The following is a 19,894-nucleotide window of genomic DNA, read 5'->3' as shown; positions in this document are numbered from 1 at the left end:
ATTTTTGTTACATCTACTTGATTGTAATATAGAACATATGTATGGTGCGTTATAGATTTTGCTATATTCTACCTTTTAACAAAATCAGGAAATGAGCATTTACAGCTAAGGGCAGGTTCACACCTGCGCCCTGGTGTCCGTTTTGAGGTTTCCGTCTTCTGCCGATAGGAGATGGAAACCCGGCAAGTCAGTGTCCACCTGTGAGCGTTTTGTGAATGAGTTTGAAAACTGACTGCCTGTTTGAGTCTCCTGTCCAAATTCTTGGGCAGAAAACTGAAACCTAAAAGCAGACACCGGGGAGCGAGTGTGAACCTGCCCTAAAAGCCTATGTTGCAGAAATGTAGTTTTTTTTTTTTGTTTTTAGATTTTGCTGTGGTCTTTTGAGGCAAAGTTAGGAGTGGTTTGAGGGTGCATTCACACGGAGGAAAATGGCGCTGAATTTGGTGTGAAATCCACGTCACATTCAGCGCTGGAATAAAAAAAAAAAAGCCTCCCATTGACAAAAAGGAACCTATTGAAGTCAGTGGGAGTCTTTTTTTTTATTTTTCAGCGTGGACTCCACACCAAATTCAGCGCCATTTTCCTCCATGTGAATGCACCCTGAAGGGGAATGGGCTGTGACTTAGGCTTTTCCTCCTGTTTAATCCACTCCTGACTTCAAAAAAACATGCTACAAAACATGCTGCACTTATGTAACGTCAGGTCTTAGCCTAAAGGAAAGAGATGATATCATAACAGCTGCTATAAAATAACCACCTCATCATATTGCCAAAGGATGCAAGTTGTACTGTAATCTTTTACACCACATAACACAATAAACAGTGTTTCACCATACTGGACTTATTTGTGACCGTTGTCAAGTACTAGAGATAACCATCAAATGGCAACTTCCAGAACGGGTTAGAATAGAAAATCTGTGTGGTTGTTATGGGCAACGTTCCCTCCAAGATCAACTGTACTTGCTACCATTTTTCATGTCTACTGTGCTATAGTAGAAAATTACTAATAATTCATCCACTCCTATAGCTAAACAGATTGATTGATTTATTATCCACTCATAGCTAAGTGAGCCTTTATCTTTAGTTACATGTAATTGAAAGGGTTGTCCCATCTCAAGGATCCTATCTATACTGCTAGCTTATGTGGATTTAAGAATTTTTCTAAATACATTGCCTCAGCAAAACTGCTTTGTTTGGCCGCTATCTTAATTTATTCACTTCATTGTTTACACTGCGTTTCCATAACCATAGACCTAGGGATGATCTTATCTCTCCGCCCAGGATAAGTGACATAGCTCCCTGCTGCAGGAGGGGAGGGGAAGCTGAGTGCTTGGAGCAGCTTGTATTTCTGAACTGTTTATGTCCAGCTCTTCCAGTTAGCAGTCGGTTAATTGAATTTTGCTGATAAGGGCTGAGACAGGGAGTCTGTTACCTCTGTATGTACACACAGACCTAAAACTGAGTTTATTGCAAGCTGACTCTCTAGCATGTAAATTTGGGTTTCTGATCACCTATCAAATACAGCTCTGCTACATCAACTTCATATTGTGCATCTTCCAGTGATACTGTGCTAGTTTATTTACAACCATCCCTCATTACTGACTGCAAGCATGTACTGCTATGAAGAGAGCTAGCAGAGCAAGTGAAACCCCGCCCACCAATTAACCAAGAAAACCAGGAAGTGAACAAAGCACACAGCCTACTCGTTGGTGAATTGGCGAGTTGGGAATACCCCTTAAAGGCTGAATTCCCACCAGCTCTTGCTCTGTTTGGGGATTCCCTCCCCCATTCCACTTGAAAAATGCAGAGAGAAAAGTCCTGCAAGCATCTACATTTTTCAGGCGAAAACCTTGTAGAAAACCTGCGGACCCCATAGACTATTAAGGGGTCCCCGTGTTTCTATAAGAGAGAAAAGCATGTAACTGATTTTTAAGTGGATTGGGTCTTCGTTTTTCGGATCCTCAAGCAGAGAGGAAGATTAGAAACCCTAGTGTACAGTAGGTGTGAACTTAGCTTCAGCTATACAAGGAACTGCAGCATAGCTCCAAGTGAATAGCGCTGTGCTGAAGTTTCCTGCACAGATAGTGAACAGCAATGCTAATGTGCACCTTTATCCTTACAAGTTGGACCTTAACAGATCATAAATCATCTTTCACATGTTCATATATATATATATATATATATATATATATATATATATATATACACATACATACATACATGCATACATACATACACATACACACGGTGTCCCAAAAAAATGTGTACACATTTTAGCAGCTGATAACTCAGTTATTTATTCTTTCTTTACCGACTGAACCCATTAAACCGAGTGATGGCATACAGACTTGACTTTGAAGAAAGGAAATTTATTCTAAAATGCTACTGGAAGTATAAAAACGCAGTAGAAGTGCAAAGACAATTTAGGAGGGAGTTTAACAAAGAACCACCTACACGAGTTACCATCACTCGAATTAGAGATAAGTTTGAAGCTGACAGAAATGTTCAGGACGTCGATAAGAAGCGTTCCGGAAGAAACAATGATGCCAAGTACCAGCCTCCTTTTAAAGTGTCCAGTGGTGTCATTCTTACTTAATCATGACAGATTGAGCTCCAGCCCTGTCCTCATCAACACCCACACCTGTGTTAATGGAGCAATCACTGAAACGATGTTAGCTGGTCCTTTTAAGGCAGGGCTGTAATGATGTTGAAATGTGTTTTGGGGGATAAAGTTCATTTTCTAGGCAAATATTGACTTTGCAAGTAATTGCTGTTAAGCTGATCACTCTTTATAAGATTCTGGAGTATATGCAAATTGCCATTAGAAAAACTGAAGCAGTAGACTTTGTAAAAATTGATATTTGTATCATTCTCAAAACTTTTGGCCATGACTGTGTGTGTATATATATATATATATATGCGCCAATGGCTTCTTCCATCACATGCTGCCTTATGGAACCAATCTTCCCTAGTGGCATTAACAGTAAGTACTAAGTAGCAATTGCCAGGATAACCGAAAATGATCACACACTTTATTTGTACATTTTACACGTCTTCTTTCATTACAAGTATCATACAAAGATGTCATCAGTTTGCTCTGTCTGATCAAGTTAGTGATATCACTTTCTTAGTAGTACAAAGTACTATGAAGGTGAGAGTACATTCAGGCTAGGTTTGCAGAGAATGTTGAGTATAGGGTATACTGTTCATTGGCCATAGACTCCCAGGTTAAAGAGAACAAAATACTTTTTTTTTTTTTTTGTCCGTATGTAGTGGGTCAACTATGCTATTCTATATAGCAAAACAAGTATACTGTTGTATACTGGCCTGAGATTAAAAAAAGAAAGAAAGAAAAAAAAACATCTTTGGCCTCTGTATGAATAGGATCTATGGATATGTTTGACTATGCTGGGAGTAAAAGTCAAATCTGTTATGAAAAGCAGTGTGAACAGAACCCAAGGTGTTAATTACCTGTTAATGTTGCCAATAGATTGCTGTATGTTTTATATAATCTTGTATTATCAGCAGTTTTTATTTTGTTCACTTGGAATAAATACACTCTAAGTAATCCAGGGGTACGTACCACTTTTTTTTTGTGGTGGGAGGGACCAGTCTTGGACTCCTGCTCTTACGCTGTCACAAGGTGTAAAGGTCCTAAGGTTTGTTATGCTCTTTTCTGGATATATGGGCCCTAAAATATGGAATATTTCTGGCGTTGTATATACAGGATATGTTGGTAATAAAATAAAGATGAGATTTTGGGTGGTACCACTTTCTAGGTATATTTTCTAATTAACATTGTTTATTCTTTATAACAATACATTCATGATAAACAAAACTCTGTAAAACTGATATTTAACACAAAATAACGTAGATGCACTTTTCAGAATTTAATAACATTCTAGTCCACTAGGAAACACATTTCGAAGAAACTGAGCATTGTACAAAAAAGTCTGTCTTGGTTAATAAGAAAAAAAAAAAATCTAAAATGCTGGCTGCACAATACTAAAGGCAAGTAATAGATCATATGGGCTACAGAAGTGACAGTCAGCTCATACAGCAGCCTGTTGTCTATATTATACAGTATATGCAGTAACATATTTCATTTTAGTAGTGGGACCTCTGAACTGGATCACTGATAATGAACACCATGCACAGCTCAAAGTCACAATCATGAATAATATTTTAACTTATTGTACAGTAATAAATAATGCCAAATATACAGCCACAGTCTCGTCATGACTGTCAGACATCCATACAGGCTTCTTGATGTTACTTGAGATTCAGTGTTATGCTGAGAGATTTCACCTACAGAAAGTGAATGGGGCTAATCAAAATCATAGAACAAGAAATCCAACTGAGGAGAAAGCCACCAATGGCCCAGTTCATTGTCCTTCATTCACACACTGCAGTGCAGATTTCGTAAGTTCAGGTAAAGGCTATATGTGTGAAGTCTCTTTAAATAATTGAAAACACATTGATTCTGATCATGTATAATTGTTATTAAAATTTCGGTTGATATAAGGAAACCCGTCCACTAAGGCAACCTGACGCGATCTGACAGTGTGTGGGGGAAAACTTGGTTGTCAGGACCACATCCTTATGAGAATATAGGGAACGGATCTCTTGTAAAATCCCAGCTTCCTTAGGCATACAGTCTACAAGCTCACTGCACTGGGAGTCAAATCCCAACAATCGGATTCCATATCCATGTGGAGAGGCAATCATACGTCCATCCGGGCTAAAACACAGTTCTTTTATGTAACCCCGGCCAACGTTGGCCTCTTCTATGTAATGAGTTAATCGCAAAGAACAGCGAGGAGAGATGGGCCGTACAGGAGCTCCTTCTTGAAATTCATAAACACAGGTCCACTGGTTAAAAAGACACAGTAAAATGATTAGATTAACAAGGAAGAATTTCTGTTTGGGCCCTTAGCAAGAATTAATGCTTTGTCTATATAGAGCATTCGCTTCCATGGAATTGATGGAACTGGCATTAGAAAGTATTCCATCAGGCGTTTTTCCCCTGTTGAGAACGTAGCTGTGGTGAACACAGGTACATGCCCACTGCCATTCACTGTAATGCAAATGCTTGAGAAGTGCTGTACCATTTCCAGACCTTCAATTGAAATGAATGGGAGCAGAAGTGCACCTGCACTCACCGCAGCCTAGCTCACAGGGTAATGGGATGGGGGGCTCAAGGATAGAGAATAAATATGTTTAATACTTTTAAAAATAGTAAATAAAATAATTTTTGAATTATTAATATTTTTTTAAGCCCCACTAGGGGACTTGAACCTGCGATCATGACGTTGCTTGTACCATAGACTGAAATATGGATTCTAGTATATTGCAATAACAGGAGGCTCCTGGCTGCCATGCTAACCTAACCTCTAACCTAAGCTGCCACAGCCTTGTAGTGAGCCGAAACAACTGTAAAACATAAGGTGAGAAGGGGAAACACAGGGACCGGTGTTTCGGTGGACCACAGGTTCGGTGGACCTATAAGCATTTAATGCTCTAATTCAGAAAGAACTGCGACTGCGGGCATTACCACCAGATCTATGGCTGCCATATGCAAAAACCTGACAACCACCATACAATTATGTCGGATGTCAGGAAAAGGGTTAACAGTTGCCCAGAAGGGGAGGAACAGATAGAGTAGCAGTTTAGTATCCAAGCACAGCAGCGCCATTGTAAAATCTAAATGAATGGCTCTGATGATTTGGTTAATAAACAGAATCGTTAGACTCTTTATGGGTGAATTAATTTGATTAATTGCACAGCCCTAGGTCAGGCTTTGGTCACTCTAAAGGTAAGTTCACAGTTTTTTGGTGAAGATTTTGAGGCCATATCCGCGTCAAAATCCTTACCAAAAAGACAGGTCCCATTGAAACCAAGCAAACCAGCTCCTGGTTTGCTTGGTTTCAATGGGAGCAATTTGCCTCGTGATTCAGCCTGAAGACACTCCCTCCTCCAGACTAGGCCCATTCATTGGGCCTAATCCAGAGCGGAGTGCACCGGCATTCAGTCACAGCTACCCGTTTATTGGTCCAGAGGCTGCCTCAGGTTCCGGACCAAACAAACTCTGTGTGAACTTACCCTAACAGGAGAATAGAAGTCCTTACCTCTTGGTCATCAGTATTGCTAGAACAGCGTAATAGTGTAGCCCAGCCTTTGGGGTGGAGCTGAAGAGAAGTAATACAGTTGCCTCGATCTCTCTCACCTGGGACTTCTGGAGTTAAAACTTCGAGACTATTACGAGGAGAATTGCCTAATATATAAACACATACAGAGTGATTCAAAAAGTATGGCGCAAAAGCAAATCACCAGTGACAGAAAACAAAAACAAAGCAAAAGTGGCTTAGCTGCCCATAACAACCAATCATAGCACAGATTTTATTGTCCAAAAGCCAAATTTCAAACGTGCTTATAAAGTTTGACCCAAGCAAGAAAAAGCTTTCTACATATTGGAATGCGCTAGAACGGCGTCTTGTTAAAGGAATGGTTTATGCAATAATTATAGGAATATCTGCCTGATGTCGTCTATCAGTAGGATTGTGCACGTCCGCATTTCTATTTGGATGTTCACCAATACCTGAATAAAACGCTACCAGCGTGTTGGATTGGCGGTGCAGGAAAAAAATGATTCAACAATGGTGCAACTTGCCTACTTATTCGCCGGATCTAATATCAAACATCTTCTTACGATATGGTTACATCAAGCACTCATCCCCACCAACTACAGGATCCCAGTAAAACAGCGGAGTTTATATATGCTCTCACATATCCGGACTGGACCGGGCTACTGCCTAGATATTTACTTTCTCTCCCATGGAAATCACAGCATACATTTGTAGTATATAGAAGATTTGGTTAGATATGTCTTTTCATGTTAATAAATTAGTTCTCCTGGTTATTAATACGGAGGCTAAAGTTTTTCCACCATTCTTCTTGATTCGCCTTGTATTACATGGTGAAAAAAAGGAAACAAATCAGTATTGGCCACTTAAGTGTACCTATTGATCTATGGGAAAATGTAAAGGTGATATGTTCCATAAATTAGGCTTACCCAGCTCACTGATACCTAACACAACGCAATACCTAGGGCCTGCTTCTTCTGTAACTAAACTCAACAGCTAAAGTAAAGTAGTGTTTATAAAGGTCATACCTTCTCTTTGTGAGGCCCGGGAAGTATGTTTCTCAAAGAGAGAGCCCAAATCACTATGATGACAAGGAGAGCTAGCAGGTCTGGAGTCAGAAGATGTTGGGGATGTGGTCACATCTGTGGATAATACAAAGAATAAAGAAGTGAACATGTACCTGTCAGGAATATTCCTCAGCTCGCAGTTATTTAAGCACACATGAATTAAAGAAAGAAGAGAAAGCTCATCCTATACACACCTGGATCAGGAACTGAAGGCTCGGAATATCTCCAAAAGAAATACTGGCTCTCAAGAGGCCTTAGGCATTCCTGTGATATATTAATCCTTCTTAAAATGTGCTGTACTATAACAGTGGATGTCAGGGATTTAAATACAGTGCTCACTCAGGAGTGGGTTATGTCATAGCCATAATGGATTCTGCTGTTTAAACAGAGTGATCACAGTATTGCAGTCTACGGCCATTTACAGTTGTAGTGATGCTCTAAAGAAACATTCCCATTGGATAAAACCGCACATGGTTCTTTTTGTATATTATACTTGTAGATAGGTGTATATAATGTTATTGACATAGGTGTATATATTATTTTTGGTCACTTGTCATAATCACTGTAATTCCTTGGGACCTACAGTCCTATGAAAAAGTTTGGGCACCCCTATTAATCTTAATCATTTTTAGTTCTAAATATTTTGGTGTTTGCAACAGCCATTTCAGTTTGATATATCTAATAACTGATGGACACAGTAATATTTCAGGATTGAAATGAGGTTTATTGTACTAACAGAAAATGCGCAATATGCATTAAACCAAAATTTGACCGGTGCAAAAGTATGGGCATCCTTATCATTTTATTGATTTGAATACCCCTAACTACTTTTTACTGTCTTACTGAAGCACAAAATTGGTTTTGTAACCTCAGTGAGCTTTGAACTTCATAGCCAGGTGTATCCAATCATGAGAAAAGGTATTTAAGGTGGCCAATTGCAAGTTGTTCTCCTATTTGAATCTCCTCTGAAGAGTGGCATCATGGGCTACTCAAAACAACTCTCAAATGATCTGAAAACAAAGATTGTTCAACATAGTTGTTCAGGGGAAGGATACAAAAAGTTGTCTCAGAGATTTAACCTGTCAGTTTCCACTGTGAGGAACATAGTAAGGAAATGGAAGACCACAGGGACAGTTCTTGTTAAGCCCAGAAGTGGCAGGCCAAGAAAAATATCAGAAAGGCAGAGAAGAAGAATGGTGAGAACAGTCAAGGACAATCCACAGACCACCTCCAAAGAGCTGCAGCATCATCTTGCTGCAGATGGTGTCACTGTGCATCGGTCAACTATACAGCGCACTTTGCACAAATAGAAGCTGTATGGGAGAGTGATGAGAAAGAAGCCGTTTCTGCACGTACGCCACAAATAGAGTTGCCTGAGGTATGAAAAAGCACATTTGGACAAGGCAGCTTCATTTTGGAAACAAAAATTGAGTTGTTTGGTTATAAAAAAAAGGCGTTATGCATGGCGTCCAAAAAGAAACAGCATTCCAAGAAAAACACATGCTACCCACTGTAAAATTTGGTGGAGGTTCCATCATGCTTTGGGGCTGTGTGGCCAATGCCGGCATCGAGAATCTTGTTAAAGTTGAGGGTCGCATGGATTCCACTCAGTATCAGCAGATTCTTGAGAATAATGTTCAAGAATCAGTGACGAAGTTGAAGTTACGCCGGGGATGGATATTTCAGCAAGACAATGATCCAAAACACCGCTCCAAATCCTCAGGCATTCATGCAGAGGAACAATTACAATGTTCTGGAATGGCCATCCCAGTCCCCAGACCTGAATATCATTGAACATCTGTGGGATGATTTGAAGCGGGCTGTCCATGCTCGGCGACCATCTAACTTAACTGAACTTGAATTGTTTGTCCAAAATACCTTTATCCAGGATCCAGGAACTGATTAAAAGTTACAGGAAGCGACTGGAGGCTGTTATCTTTGCAAAAGGAGGATGTACTAAATATTAATGTCACTTTTCTGTTGAGGTGCCCATACTTTTGCACCGGTCAAATTTTGGTTTAATGCATATTGCGCATTTTCTGTTAGTACAATAAACCTCATTTCAATCCTGAAATATTACTGTGTCCATCAGTTATTAGATATATCAAACTGAAATGGCTGTTGCAAACACCAAAATATTTAGAACTAAAAATGATTAAGATTAATAGGGGTGCCCAAACTTTTTCATAGGACTGTATTACTGGTTTCCATTGTTCCAATTTTTCTTTGTGTAGAGCCTGAGGAAGGTCTATAGAGACCGAAAACGTTCGCTCTACCAATAAACACGCTTGATTGGTTGGCATATAATTCGTGTGAAGTTCCTTCTTTTCCTAGGAATTAATAGGTGTCACACTTATACCAAAGTGACAGCACTGTTGCCTGTTGACTAGATTTGGCTATAGCCGCATCTGGGTACACAGTGTGTCACCACCTAGAAAGAAACACCCTAAGGGGGCATTCACAAGGCGTAACGATAACTCGCGGCAGAATCAGTGCTGATAAAACGACTCCCATCGACTTCAATGTGTTATGCGCGTTAAACGGAACTCATTGAAGTCAATGAGAGTCTTTTTTATCAGCGCTGATTCTGCCGTGAGTTATCGTGGCAGAATCAGTGCTGCGTTACTCCTTGTGAATGCCCCCTAAGGCTGAGGTCCCACGTTGCAGAAATGCAGCTTTTTTTGTTGTTGCAGATTTTGCTGTGTTCTTCTGAACCAATGCCACGGGTGGATTGAGCAGAAGGGATACATATAAGAAGGTTCCTAGATATGTCCCATTCTTTTTGTAGCCATTCTTGCCTTTGGCTCAAAAAATTGCTGCAAAATCTGCAACAAATATGCTGCATTTCTACAACATGGGGCCTCAGCCTTAGGGGAGCAGCACACAACCAGTGATATGATGTCCTGTACTGTAATTGATATGGGGCAGTATGTTGCTGGGAGACCGGGACTCCTAGCATCATAAATGACTATACTGCCAGTATGAAGCATGAAGTTCATGCCGATAAATCTGGCTGACATACAGACCGCGTTTCACATGTGAAACACGGTCGTGTGCTGCACCTCTTAAGCCTCCCGCACAAAAAAATGGCACGGATATAGTTTTTACTGATGTATAAATGACAAATGAATTGATAGGGCTGCAAATGCAGACGCATATGGGACCTGCACCATCATTTGCAGCTCGTTAATTTAAGCTCAGACACACAGCCGCAAAAACAACGGCCATGTGTACGGGACCATTAAAATATAATAGTCCACAATATTATCCTTATGTGAGGTACACAGGGGTTAATGTGAGAGACATGATGGGGTTAACTGCTATTAATGTCAGGCACATGGAGTTACTAAAACTAAATTAATAACCCCAAATGCCTGACAGTAATAGGCAGAGTACAGCCTGTACCTGGTGTTTTCTTTTTTTTTTTTTTTTTTGCTTTCACTTTGCTCGGAGTTTCTCTTTCACTCTGCTCTGTCTCTTGTGTGCAGTATGGAGACAGCAGGAGCTCTCACTGCAGGCGGGACCTGGATCTCTATAGGGATAAGCTCCACCCCTGAGCTCACTTCTCTCATATCATTGGTGGGCAGAGAGCAGCCAGAGAAGGGAGAGTGTCCTGAGAGCACTGAAGGGACGCTCCTCTTCTGCAGCTCCTGCCGTGCCAGCCAGATATGCCACGCGTGCCAAGAGCGGCACGCGTGCCAGGGGTTGCCAACCCCTGACTTAACACATGCCATAAGTATTGTGTTTATTGTCTTCCTGGTCAGGTAAGGGGAGATTACCCTCATTCATGTATATACACCAATAAAAAAAATGTCCAATATGCAGTCTCAATACAGTCTCTTATACAACAGCCCACACTCTAATATTGACATCCATTGCAAGTTTCCTGGGACCTGCAGTTCCATGGATGTTCATAATTTAGATACTAAAGTAATGGAATGGTCCTGTGTGTATCCATGTCCAAGTGTAGTTAGCTGATATAGCATTCACATTTAAGGTTTATCATGGCAATTGCTTACGGTTATTAAGAGATATAAAAGACAGGGTGCGCCATTTCATAAAGTGATTTGAATAACTGGAATAGCCAAACACGTCAAGACTTTACTTGGCTTCTTCCTCAATGACAATATAGCTATAAGAAATGTAAGGCTTGCAGGGAGATAAGAATCACAGAGGAGACTAAATACACACAGACTTTTTAGGCATAGAATGGTACTGAAGAATACACATTAACAACTCTATTGGTTTTGACTCCAAAAAAATGAATTTATATGATTATTTGACCATGTGGACTTAGCTATATAGGAAGGATAGGGAGAAAACTTACTTCTATAGTGTTTCTTAGGATTCATTCACACTTGTGCTCAGTGTCCGGTGTGTGCATTCTGCCAGGTTTCCGTCTTCAGCCCCAGTGAAACTGGACAGGGGACGGAAACCCAGTGGTCAGCTTTAAAACCCATTTACTTGAATGGGTTTGTAAAGGTGACCACCTGCTGCCTGTCTGCGGGGAAACAATTTTTTTTAGCCGGACACAAAGTCGGACATCTATTGTCGCTGGGGCTGAAGACGGAAACCCAGCAGAATGCACACACCGGACACTGAGCGCAATTGTGAACGAACCCTTAACAAGTTTTACTGGAAAGAGTTTCAGCGCATTAACAAAAATAAATAAATGAATCACATAATAGGGATCCTAGGGGGTCACAGTCTATACGAATTTAAATATTTAGAACATTATTGAAGGCAACACTGTGCTAGAAAACTCAGCCAAAAATGTAGGTATTCACATATATCAAGACCCAACAAGGGGTCTTTTTTTATCTAGTTTTCACACATGTAGATGTAGCCATCAGTACTTTTGGTGCTGATGAAAAGTTGGGTACTCAAATAAAAACAGGTTACTACTTGCAGACACAGTGAGACTTTGTAACATTATATAAAACTGAAGAAGTAGTTGTTTGAGCTTTGAGTCTTGAGAAGGAATCCTGGTTTTAATATGTTGTAATGCTACGATCTTTATCTGTGATAGGTATGTCCATTATAAGAGAGAGGGATTAGCTACAGGTAGCCATGAGGTCTTGTCATCTCTGATGATAAATATGGACTCTTAGAATGGTGTGATAAAGGGGCTGTTTTTAATTCAGATATCACAAAGATATCATAAAGGTGGTAGCCATGGACTGTAAGTGACCAGCACCCAGTTCTGTAGGCTTCTAGGCTAGTTACTTTGTATGACATGGCTGGCAGACTAGATATTCCTAATAGAAAATCCAGCCTCTTTATTTGTCGATGCACATCAGAGAAGGCTGGCTTCGTAATTACAATGAGCGAGTCTGCAAGCTCGCATAGTACACAGAAGCAGGACAGAAGAGAGAGAGCTGCTGGTAACTTTCAATCCCCAGTTATGGGGCATTATCCACAGGATATGCTGTAAAGCTCGAAATCTAATCCTATTTAGGAAACAAAGTGGTTGGGGTCTACAGTCCCAAACAGGTGGAAAACCACTCTTTTCTATGTGAGTTCTGAGAAAAAAATGAGTAAGCACACTCAATTGTTTTTGAAACTCCCATAGAAATGAATGGACGAGACATGCAGACATGGGTTCCTAAGGCAAATTGGTGCAGAATTTTACAGTGTGTAAGCCACCACAGGAAAACAAAAAAACAAATGTTCAGGGTTTTTTTTGCTGTGGTTCACCTGCAGGTTTCTCTAGAAAAACACTGCACGTCTTTTATCCTACGCACTGCAGTTTTAATTGACATTACAGATTTTATGATGAGATGTGGATAAGATTTGTCTTGCCCTGTGCTGTCTCAGCTTTACATGGATAATCCCTTTAAAATGACAATAAATTGTGAATTGAATACTATATAATAATAGGTTCCACCATCTGCCTAGTAGAAGCCGCTATAACCGCTAGCTGCTGCCTAGGAGCTTCACTTATGGATATAAAACAGATCCAACCCTCAGACTATGACCTTCAGTTAGTACACCCTGGCCTGAAAGCACAATGTTCTGTATGCTCTCTGACCAGCATCTGAGAACTCCCAAGACCTATCATAAATTCTCTATCATCATTACAGATGGAGGTTGTGGAACAGTGTCACTAGTTATGCCTTTCAGCCTAGAACCTCAACCACAAAGGGAAGAAGCTCAGGAGAGTCGACCTTTTGTGTGTATTGCATTCTCTGAGCACGGCCCCTTTCTCTAAAGGGCCAAAAACAGCACAGTATACTGCTGTGTGTATGAACTATGTCAAGTGACTGAACTGAACAACATATGGAGATAGTATCAGCTCCTAATGTCTGATTAGTAGAGATGAGTGAATATACTTGATCGAATACCTCGGCCGCATAGCTCCCGGCGACAGGGAAGGTGGGAGGGGCAGTAAAAATTTGACGCCCCAGAAGTGTTTTTGCACCGGGAGCTATGCGGCCGAGGTATTCGATCGAGCACAATTTATATATCTTGTTTAATGTACCTGAAGTGGAAGCTGTTCTTCTTGCTCTCAAGATAGGGTAGCTGCCAACCTCCAGGGATTTAGTCAGATCTAAATCATGCAAAATTAACAAATAACCAGAGGAAGTGGAAATCAGCATTTTTGAGCAGTCGGGGGTAAGCCTCATGCGCATCAGGAAACGGGTGTGAAAGAATTTTTTGTGTGGACAACCATCTTCAGTACACCTATTAGATACAAGCAATGAAATAATAAAATACTAGAACAGTAAAAATGTGTACAAATTCATTCAAGATTTAAAAAAGAAAAAAAAAGTTGCAAATAATAGTCACAACTGGCTTTGTCAGCATAATGTAAAGCAATGAACTATAAGCCAAGCAGTGACCACGGCAGGGGAAATATATAATACACTGAAGACTATCACTTGCTAATCATATAGAATACAAAATGGCTTTTCCAGAATGAGAACTGTTGTCTTCCCAATAAGGGAAACCCTTCTATGATGCCTAGTGCCCATATGCCCGTATATGGAATATACAGGGCATATACAGGGACTGTCTTCATGAAACAACCCTTCTAAACGATTATGTCAGAAAATGCAAGTGTCACTGCTGAGCAATGTGCCTTGTAGAAAATTACTTGTCTTATGAACACAGCTGATCAGCGTGGGCATTGGGCACACACCAATCTGAAAACCCTTTAAAATTTCAGTGTCACATAATCATAGATTCTTACACTTTACTGTATTTATATTTTCATACATTCATATTTTACATTAGGGCTGGACAATTATGACCTAAATCAAAATCGCAATTAATCAGGGATTTTAGCTCGATTACGATCAATGTTGATTATTTAGGTCACGGCTCTTTTACATTACAAGTATGTATTGGCTGAAGCTCGTGAGATTCACCCGCTGGTTTTGTTCAGACTGAACCGTAACTGCTATTATAATCTGGGGTCTCTTCAATCACCAGAGTATAGGGGCCACATGGTGGCTTGTAGCGCTGGAGTCCTGGTGTTCAAATCCCGCCAATGGCAAAAAAAACAAAAAAACATCTGCAAGGAGTTTGTATGTTCTCCCAGTGTTTGCATGGATTTCCATCCCATATTCCAAAAAAGACATACTGATAGGGGGAAAAAAATGTACATTGTGAGTTCTATGTGGGGCTCACAATCTACATTTAAGAAAAAAAAAAAAAAATTTAAAAAAAACCACCAGAGTATAATAAGCATAGGCTGAGGGAAGGAGATCAAACATAAAAAAACTGTTTTAGGCTTAGGCTCTACATTGCAGAAACGCCGCTGTCTTTGTTGCATATTTTGCTGCGTTTTTTTTTAGCCAAAGTCAAGAACGCCGACAAAAGGAATGGGAAATCTATAGGAAGCTCTTATACTTCTCCCTTCTGTTCATTCCACTCTTGGCTTTGGCTCAAAAAAACCACATTCTGCAACAAATTCTGGGGCCTCAGCCTTACTCACCTCTCCTGGGCATCAGTTCAACTTCCTCCTGTCTTTGGTGCTTCTTGCTGAGGTCAGGGACCACTGATGCCTGTAATTAAGCCTCAGCAGTCACAGGGGTCTCGCAGCATCATGACGCTTGCATCTATGCGTCACAACACGTGATCCTCTGTGGCCAAATCACAGGTCTCAATGATCGGAAGCACCAAAGACAGTCTTTCAGAAGCGCCAAAGACCGCAGAGAGTTACAGCAGACCCCAGGAAAGATGAGTAACACTGTTTTATGTTTGATCAACTCCCCTGGGTCTCTGGTTATTACAACCCCAGAGTATAATAGTAGTTCAGTGTTTGTTCCGAACGAAACTGAAGATAGAACCTCGCAAATATTGTAATAATTGAACCGAAATAACCAATGTGAACAAAATCACGTCTGTTATCCTAGTTGACGTTCAGTTTCGGTTATTTTTGTGTTAATTACCAAGCCCTATTTTATATATGTTCGCATTTTCTGATATATATATATATATATATATATATATATATATATATATATATATATATATATAAAAATAAAAAAAACGGCGTAAAACTGCAATTAAAAATCACTTATTTACCTATTTGTATCCCAGATTATGACATTGCCATCAAATCCAGATGTTACCAAAAGCCTAGTGTTGGTATCGAATTCGATGTTCTTCACCCAGCTGGTGTGCCCATGCAGAGTGCACACCTTAGTGTTCAGCTTCCTCAGGTCCCAAAGTGCTATTGTGGTATCATCTGAGCAAGTGGCAAACATTCTGTTGTCCAGGAATCTGTACAAGAAGTAAAACCAGTTATATAGGGAGAGTATTATATATATACACCTGTAATATATAAATATAAATATACATATATATATATATATATATATATATATACACACACACACACCAAACACCATACCCTACGCTTATCAAAAATAAAAAGTTTACTCTAGAAGAATACCAAAAATAACAAAATTACCACATATAAATAAGCTTACATAGAAACATAAATGTAAAATAGAAATGTCACTTAGACACTTCTCAGAAGGGTTAACCATGGACGTGTTACACAAGAAGCTATTTACATATTAAGTTATGTATCAGCTAAATGTTTAATTAGCACAATAGGAAATCCATATATGTGGTATCACATGGTGGAATTTTAACCCTTTGAGTTCCAGAATAAATTTTGACATATTTCACATGCAAAGTCTAACCCACACCATCCATTCCAGTCTGAACAGAAATGTCGATGCATATCCAGCCAGATCAAGGAACAGTAAAGGGGCTCTCACACTACCATTGTGAATATCCGTCATAGGATGAGAGCAATGGACTTTTAAAGCAATAGCGTGACAGACACAGATGGAGACCCGACATCCGCCATACCATTACAACAGATGCTGGGAAGGCTTTTTCCATTGATAATAGCTCCTGTTAACCACTGCCATGTGTATGAGATCTGATACAATCTCACACACATTCTGCAACAAAAGCTACAACACAAACTGACCTGTACTGCAGGTTTTTATCCGGTTACATGTCAATTTATGCTGTGGATTTTCAGTTTGGTTCTATGATATGTTTAATGGTGTCACAGGTTGGATTGTATCTTGCTGTTGTACCTAATAAGTCATGAAGGATCTGAGGGAGACCTCACATGTCTACATGTAGCTTTGTAACCCACATGGATGCCATTATAAGCATGGTTTGTTTTTTTGTTTTTTTTGCATGAATCAGAATAGCACTCATACACAGCCTTAACAACTGTCCTACAAAGTATGCAGTCACCATTCCTCATAGAAACGTTTTTCCACTGCCTGTGAATGGCATTTATCTAAACTCCACTCATATGCATTACACTACAGCTTGTTGGGTTTTCAGAACACACCTGTTACTTATGCAATGAGCACTGGTGGTATAGTTCCTGAGGAAAGTTTCAGGATCTTACATATACTGAAAACACAAATAGACACTTTAAGATTCATGAACCTTTACATGACGAATCTATGCAAGCCACTAACCTGATGTTATTGACGCAGTCTTCATGCGCTTCTGATAAGGTTTTTATGTGCTTGGATGACACTGGGTCAAATAGTAGAACTTCCGTTTGCTCACATGCAACTGTGAGTACAGAGCTAAATCAAGAAAATAAACACAGAACACATGCATGTCACGCTGACTTGAAAGAAAACAAGGTTATCTACTACTTAAAGTCACTTTCTTAGACTAACACTTGCCCTACCCACAGGATAAGGTATAAGTTTCAGATTAGGGATCTCAGTGGGCAGACCACCTGGATTCATGATAATGGAGATCCCGATTCCCCCATGTGAATGGAGCTATGGTTTGTATACATAGCCACAGCTCCAGCCACTTTCATGAAACTGATGGTGATAGCCAAGCAGAGCACTCCATCAGTCCCATAGAAGTGGTGGACAAATGTAGTATTGCTCCCAATAAGGTCGCATTCACACGACTCAGTTTCAGTAGTAAAACTTAGTCCGTATGCTGGCCAAATTTACCAGCCTGTACAATATGCCGTGAGCGGGACTCATAGCAGTATAGTTATCTACGCTGTTAAAAGTCCCGTCCTCCCTGCAACTGACTCTCCTGTACTATAAATGGTACAGGACATTATGTGGCTGGTGGCCAGATGTGTTGCAAAGCAAGATTTTGAGATTAAAGGGATGATAGACATTAATGGAATATCCATAGGATATGTGATAAATGTTTGATAGATGCAGGTACCACCTCTGTCTCTAAAATTAACTCCCCCAAATCCCATCCTAACCAAACCCAGGCTGTCAGTAGTGGCTGGTTTAACTAAAACAGCAGAGCCCTGGTTCATATCTGCATTCGGTATTCTGTTCAGGGAGTCTGCTTGGGGACCCCCTAGGCGGAATAACAAACGCATTAAAAAGCGGTTACCAAAGAAACCACACAGACCTCATAGCCTATAATGGGGTCCGTGAGTTTTCTGCAGTGTCCGCATGGATCATGCATAGAAAAAAGTACTTCAAGCAGCAATTTACTCTTCGCATGATTCGTGCAGACACTGTGCGGAAAACACACAGATCCCATTATAGGCTATGGGGTCCTTGTGGTTTCTTTGCTGCTTTTTAATGCGTTTGGTATTCTGAATGGGGGGGTCCCCAAGCAGACTCCCTGAACAGAATACCGAATGCAGATGTGAACCAGGCCTGAGCTTTACCAAGTTAACTCCCAAAGATGTGAATGGAAATTCTGGAAACAACATAGTGCATTGAGAGGTTTCCATAACTTGTGAGGTGTCACTCAGCTCCACAGTTTCTGTAAATCCCATTTTCTTCTATGGTAGATTGATTGTTCCTGTAAACCCAACCCTTCCCTGACAGCTTGGGTTTTTTTAAAAGGGTTTTGCAAGATAAAAATATTGATGATATATCATAAAGATAGGTCAGCTATATCTGATCAGTGGGTGTTTGACAGCAGGTACCCCCCACCAATCAGCGGTTATCACAGTGAATGAAGCAGAAAGCAGATAGCGCTGTTCTCTGTGTAGTGGCTGAACTAAGTCACTGCACCTTAGGTCCCATTCAAGTGAAAGGGGAGCTGGTCTGCAGTAACCTGATCAGACCACTCACTAAATAGAACAGCGCTGTCTGCTTCCTGCTCCATTCTCTGTGAATTTCTGATCAATGTGGTTACCAGATATCAGACACCCACTGATCTGTTATAGATGACCTATTCTTAGGATAGGTCATCAATATTTTTAGCCCTGAAGGTCGATTTAAGTGTGTGATAGACAGTGCTTACCCATCCGGAGAATACTCCAGGTTGAAGACTGCTCCATGAGTCCTTGTGCTGAGATTCACAGAATCAGCCGGGTGAATGGAGCTGTATAGACTAGTCATAGCCTTGTAATTGTCCCGGGCAGGATCCACACAAAGGCCCCGGCCTAGGCATCTGTCCTTCAGCCAGTAAAACAGACTCTCGGCGGTACTCTCAGCATTGGCAGGGGCGGCTTCAGGCGCGGGATCTTCCGCGGGGGCGGGGCTTCTGACCTCCACACCAAATTGTGGCTCGTCCTTCACTTTCTCGTCATTTGCCTCTTCCTCCACTTCCTCTTCTGGCCTCTCCTCCTTTGAGTCGCTCATTCTCCCACCTTCCCGTGGAGGTCAGAGTCTCTGCTGCTTGCTGCCGGAGGCCGCAGTGGTATGATGGCCGCCTCCTTCAGCCGTTAGCACCCCTGGACCTGGGAGGCGGTGTGGTACACACGAGCATATCCGCAAAGGCCACAGCGGCCGCGGCTCCCAGCAGAGCCCTTTCCCGCCGTCTTTCGATAAGGAAAGCGTTCTCAGGTTAGGCTGCGGGTAGATTGTACGATGCGCTGCTCACCGATGTGGGGAAGTGCTTATTACGTCATTACAATGCGCCGACTTACTTCTGGGGCTGTCCTCGGGTTACATTCACACTAGGAGGCGCCGTTTACATCCATGAGACCGCAGAACTACCTGTATATGTGTGGGCACAGTTATTACAGAATTCTGTATAGAATTATTGGAGTATCGTACAGCTGCCCAAGAGAAGTATGGCCGAGCGAATACTTCCGGTGTTGGCTGCGAGTTCTTACGTCACGTCCGTCTTTAGCATAGCTTGCTATCCGAGCTCAGTGGAGTAAGCGGGTATAACATGAAGTCTCTTCCGCGAATGACTTTTTATACTTCACGTTACTACATCAATTCTCGAATTGCCGCTCTGA

At 40.9% G+C, this 19,894-nt stretch overlaps 1 protein-coding gene across 1 annotated transcript; it reads right to left on the bottom strand.

The window, feature by feature from the left end:
• Positions 1 to 2,483: 2,483 nt before the first annotated feature.
• DCAF10 (DDB1 and CUL4 associated factor 10) lies at positions 2,484 to 19,694 on the bottom strand. The gene is made up of 7 exons (XM_075280377.1): positions 18,949 to 19,694; positions 17,175 to 17,288; positions 15,742 to 15,939; positions 13,691 to 13,893; positions 7,171 to 7,284; positions 6,128 to 6,273; positions 2,484 to 4,871 (listed from the first exon to the last, which is right to left on the bottom strand). The coding sequence occupies exons 1-7, from the start codon at positions 19,287 to 19,289 to the stop codon at positions 4,503 to 4,505; spliced, it is 1,485 nt and encodes a 494-aa protein (XP_075136478.1). The 5' UTR covers positions 19,290 to 19,694; the 3' UTR covers positions 2,484 to 4,502.
• Positions 19,695 to 19,894: the final 200 nt, after the last annotated feature.

This window comes from Leptodactylus fuscus, chromosome 1, assembly GCF_031893055.1.
Source record: "Leptodactylus fuscus isolate aLepFus1 chromosome 1, aLepFus1.hap2, whole genome shotgun sequence".
Taxonomy (NCBI): domain Eukaryota; kingdom Metazoa; phylum Chordata; class Amphibia; order Anura; family Leptodactylidae; genus Leptodactylus; species Leptodactylus fuscus.
The sequence above is the reverse complement of the archived record's forward strand: the minus strand, read 5'-3'. Positions and strand labels throughout refer to the sequence as shown.

Coding starts and splice junctions, on each gene's coding strand:
- DCAF10 (XM_075280377.1), bottom strand. CDS start 19,289: ATGAGCGACTCAAAGGAGGAGAGGCCAGAAGAGGAAGTGGAGGAAGAG. Junction 15,940..17,174: donor GACTGCGTCAATAACATCAG/GTTAGTGGCTTG, acceptor CTTCTTGTACAG/ATTCCTGGACAACAGAATGT. Junction 13,894..15,741: donor ATAATCTGGGATACAAATAG/GTAAATAAGTGA, acceptor TGTATCTAATAG/GTGTACTGAAGATGGTTGTC.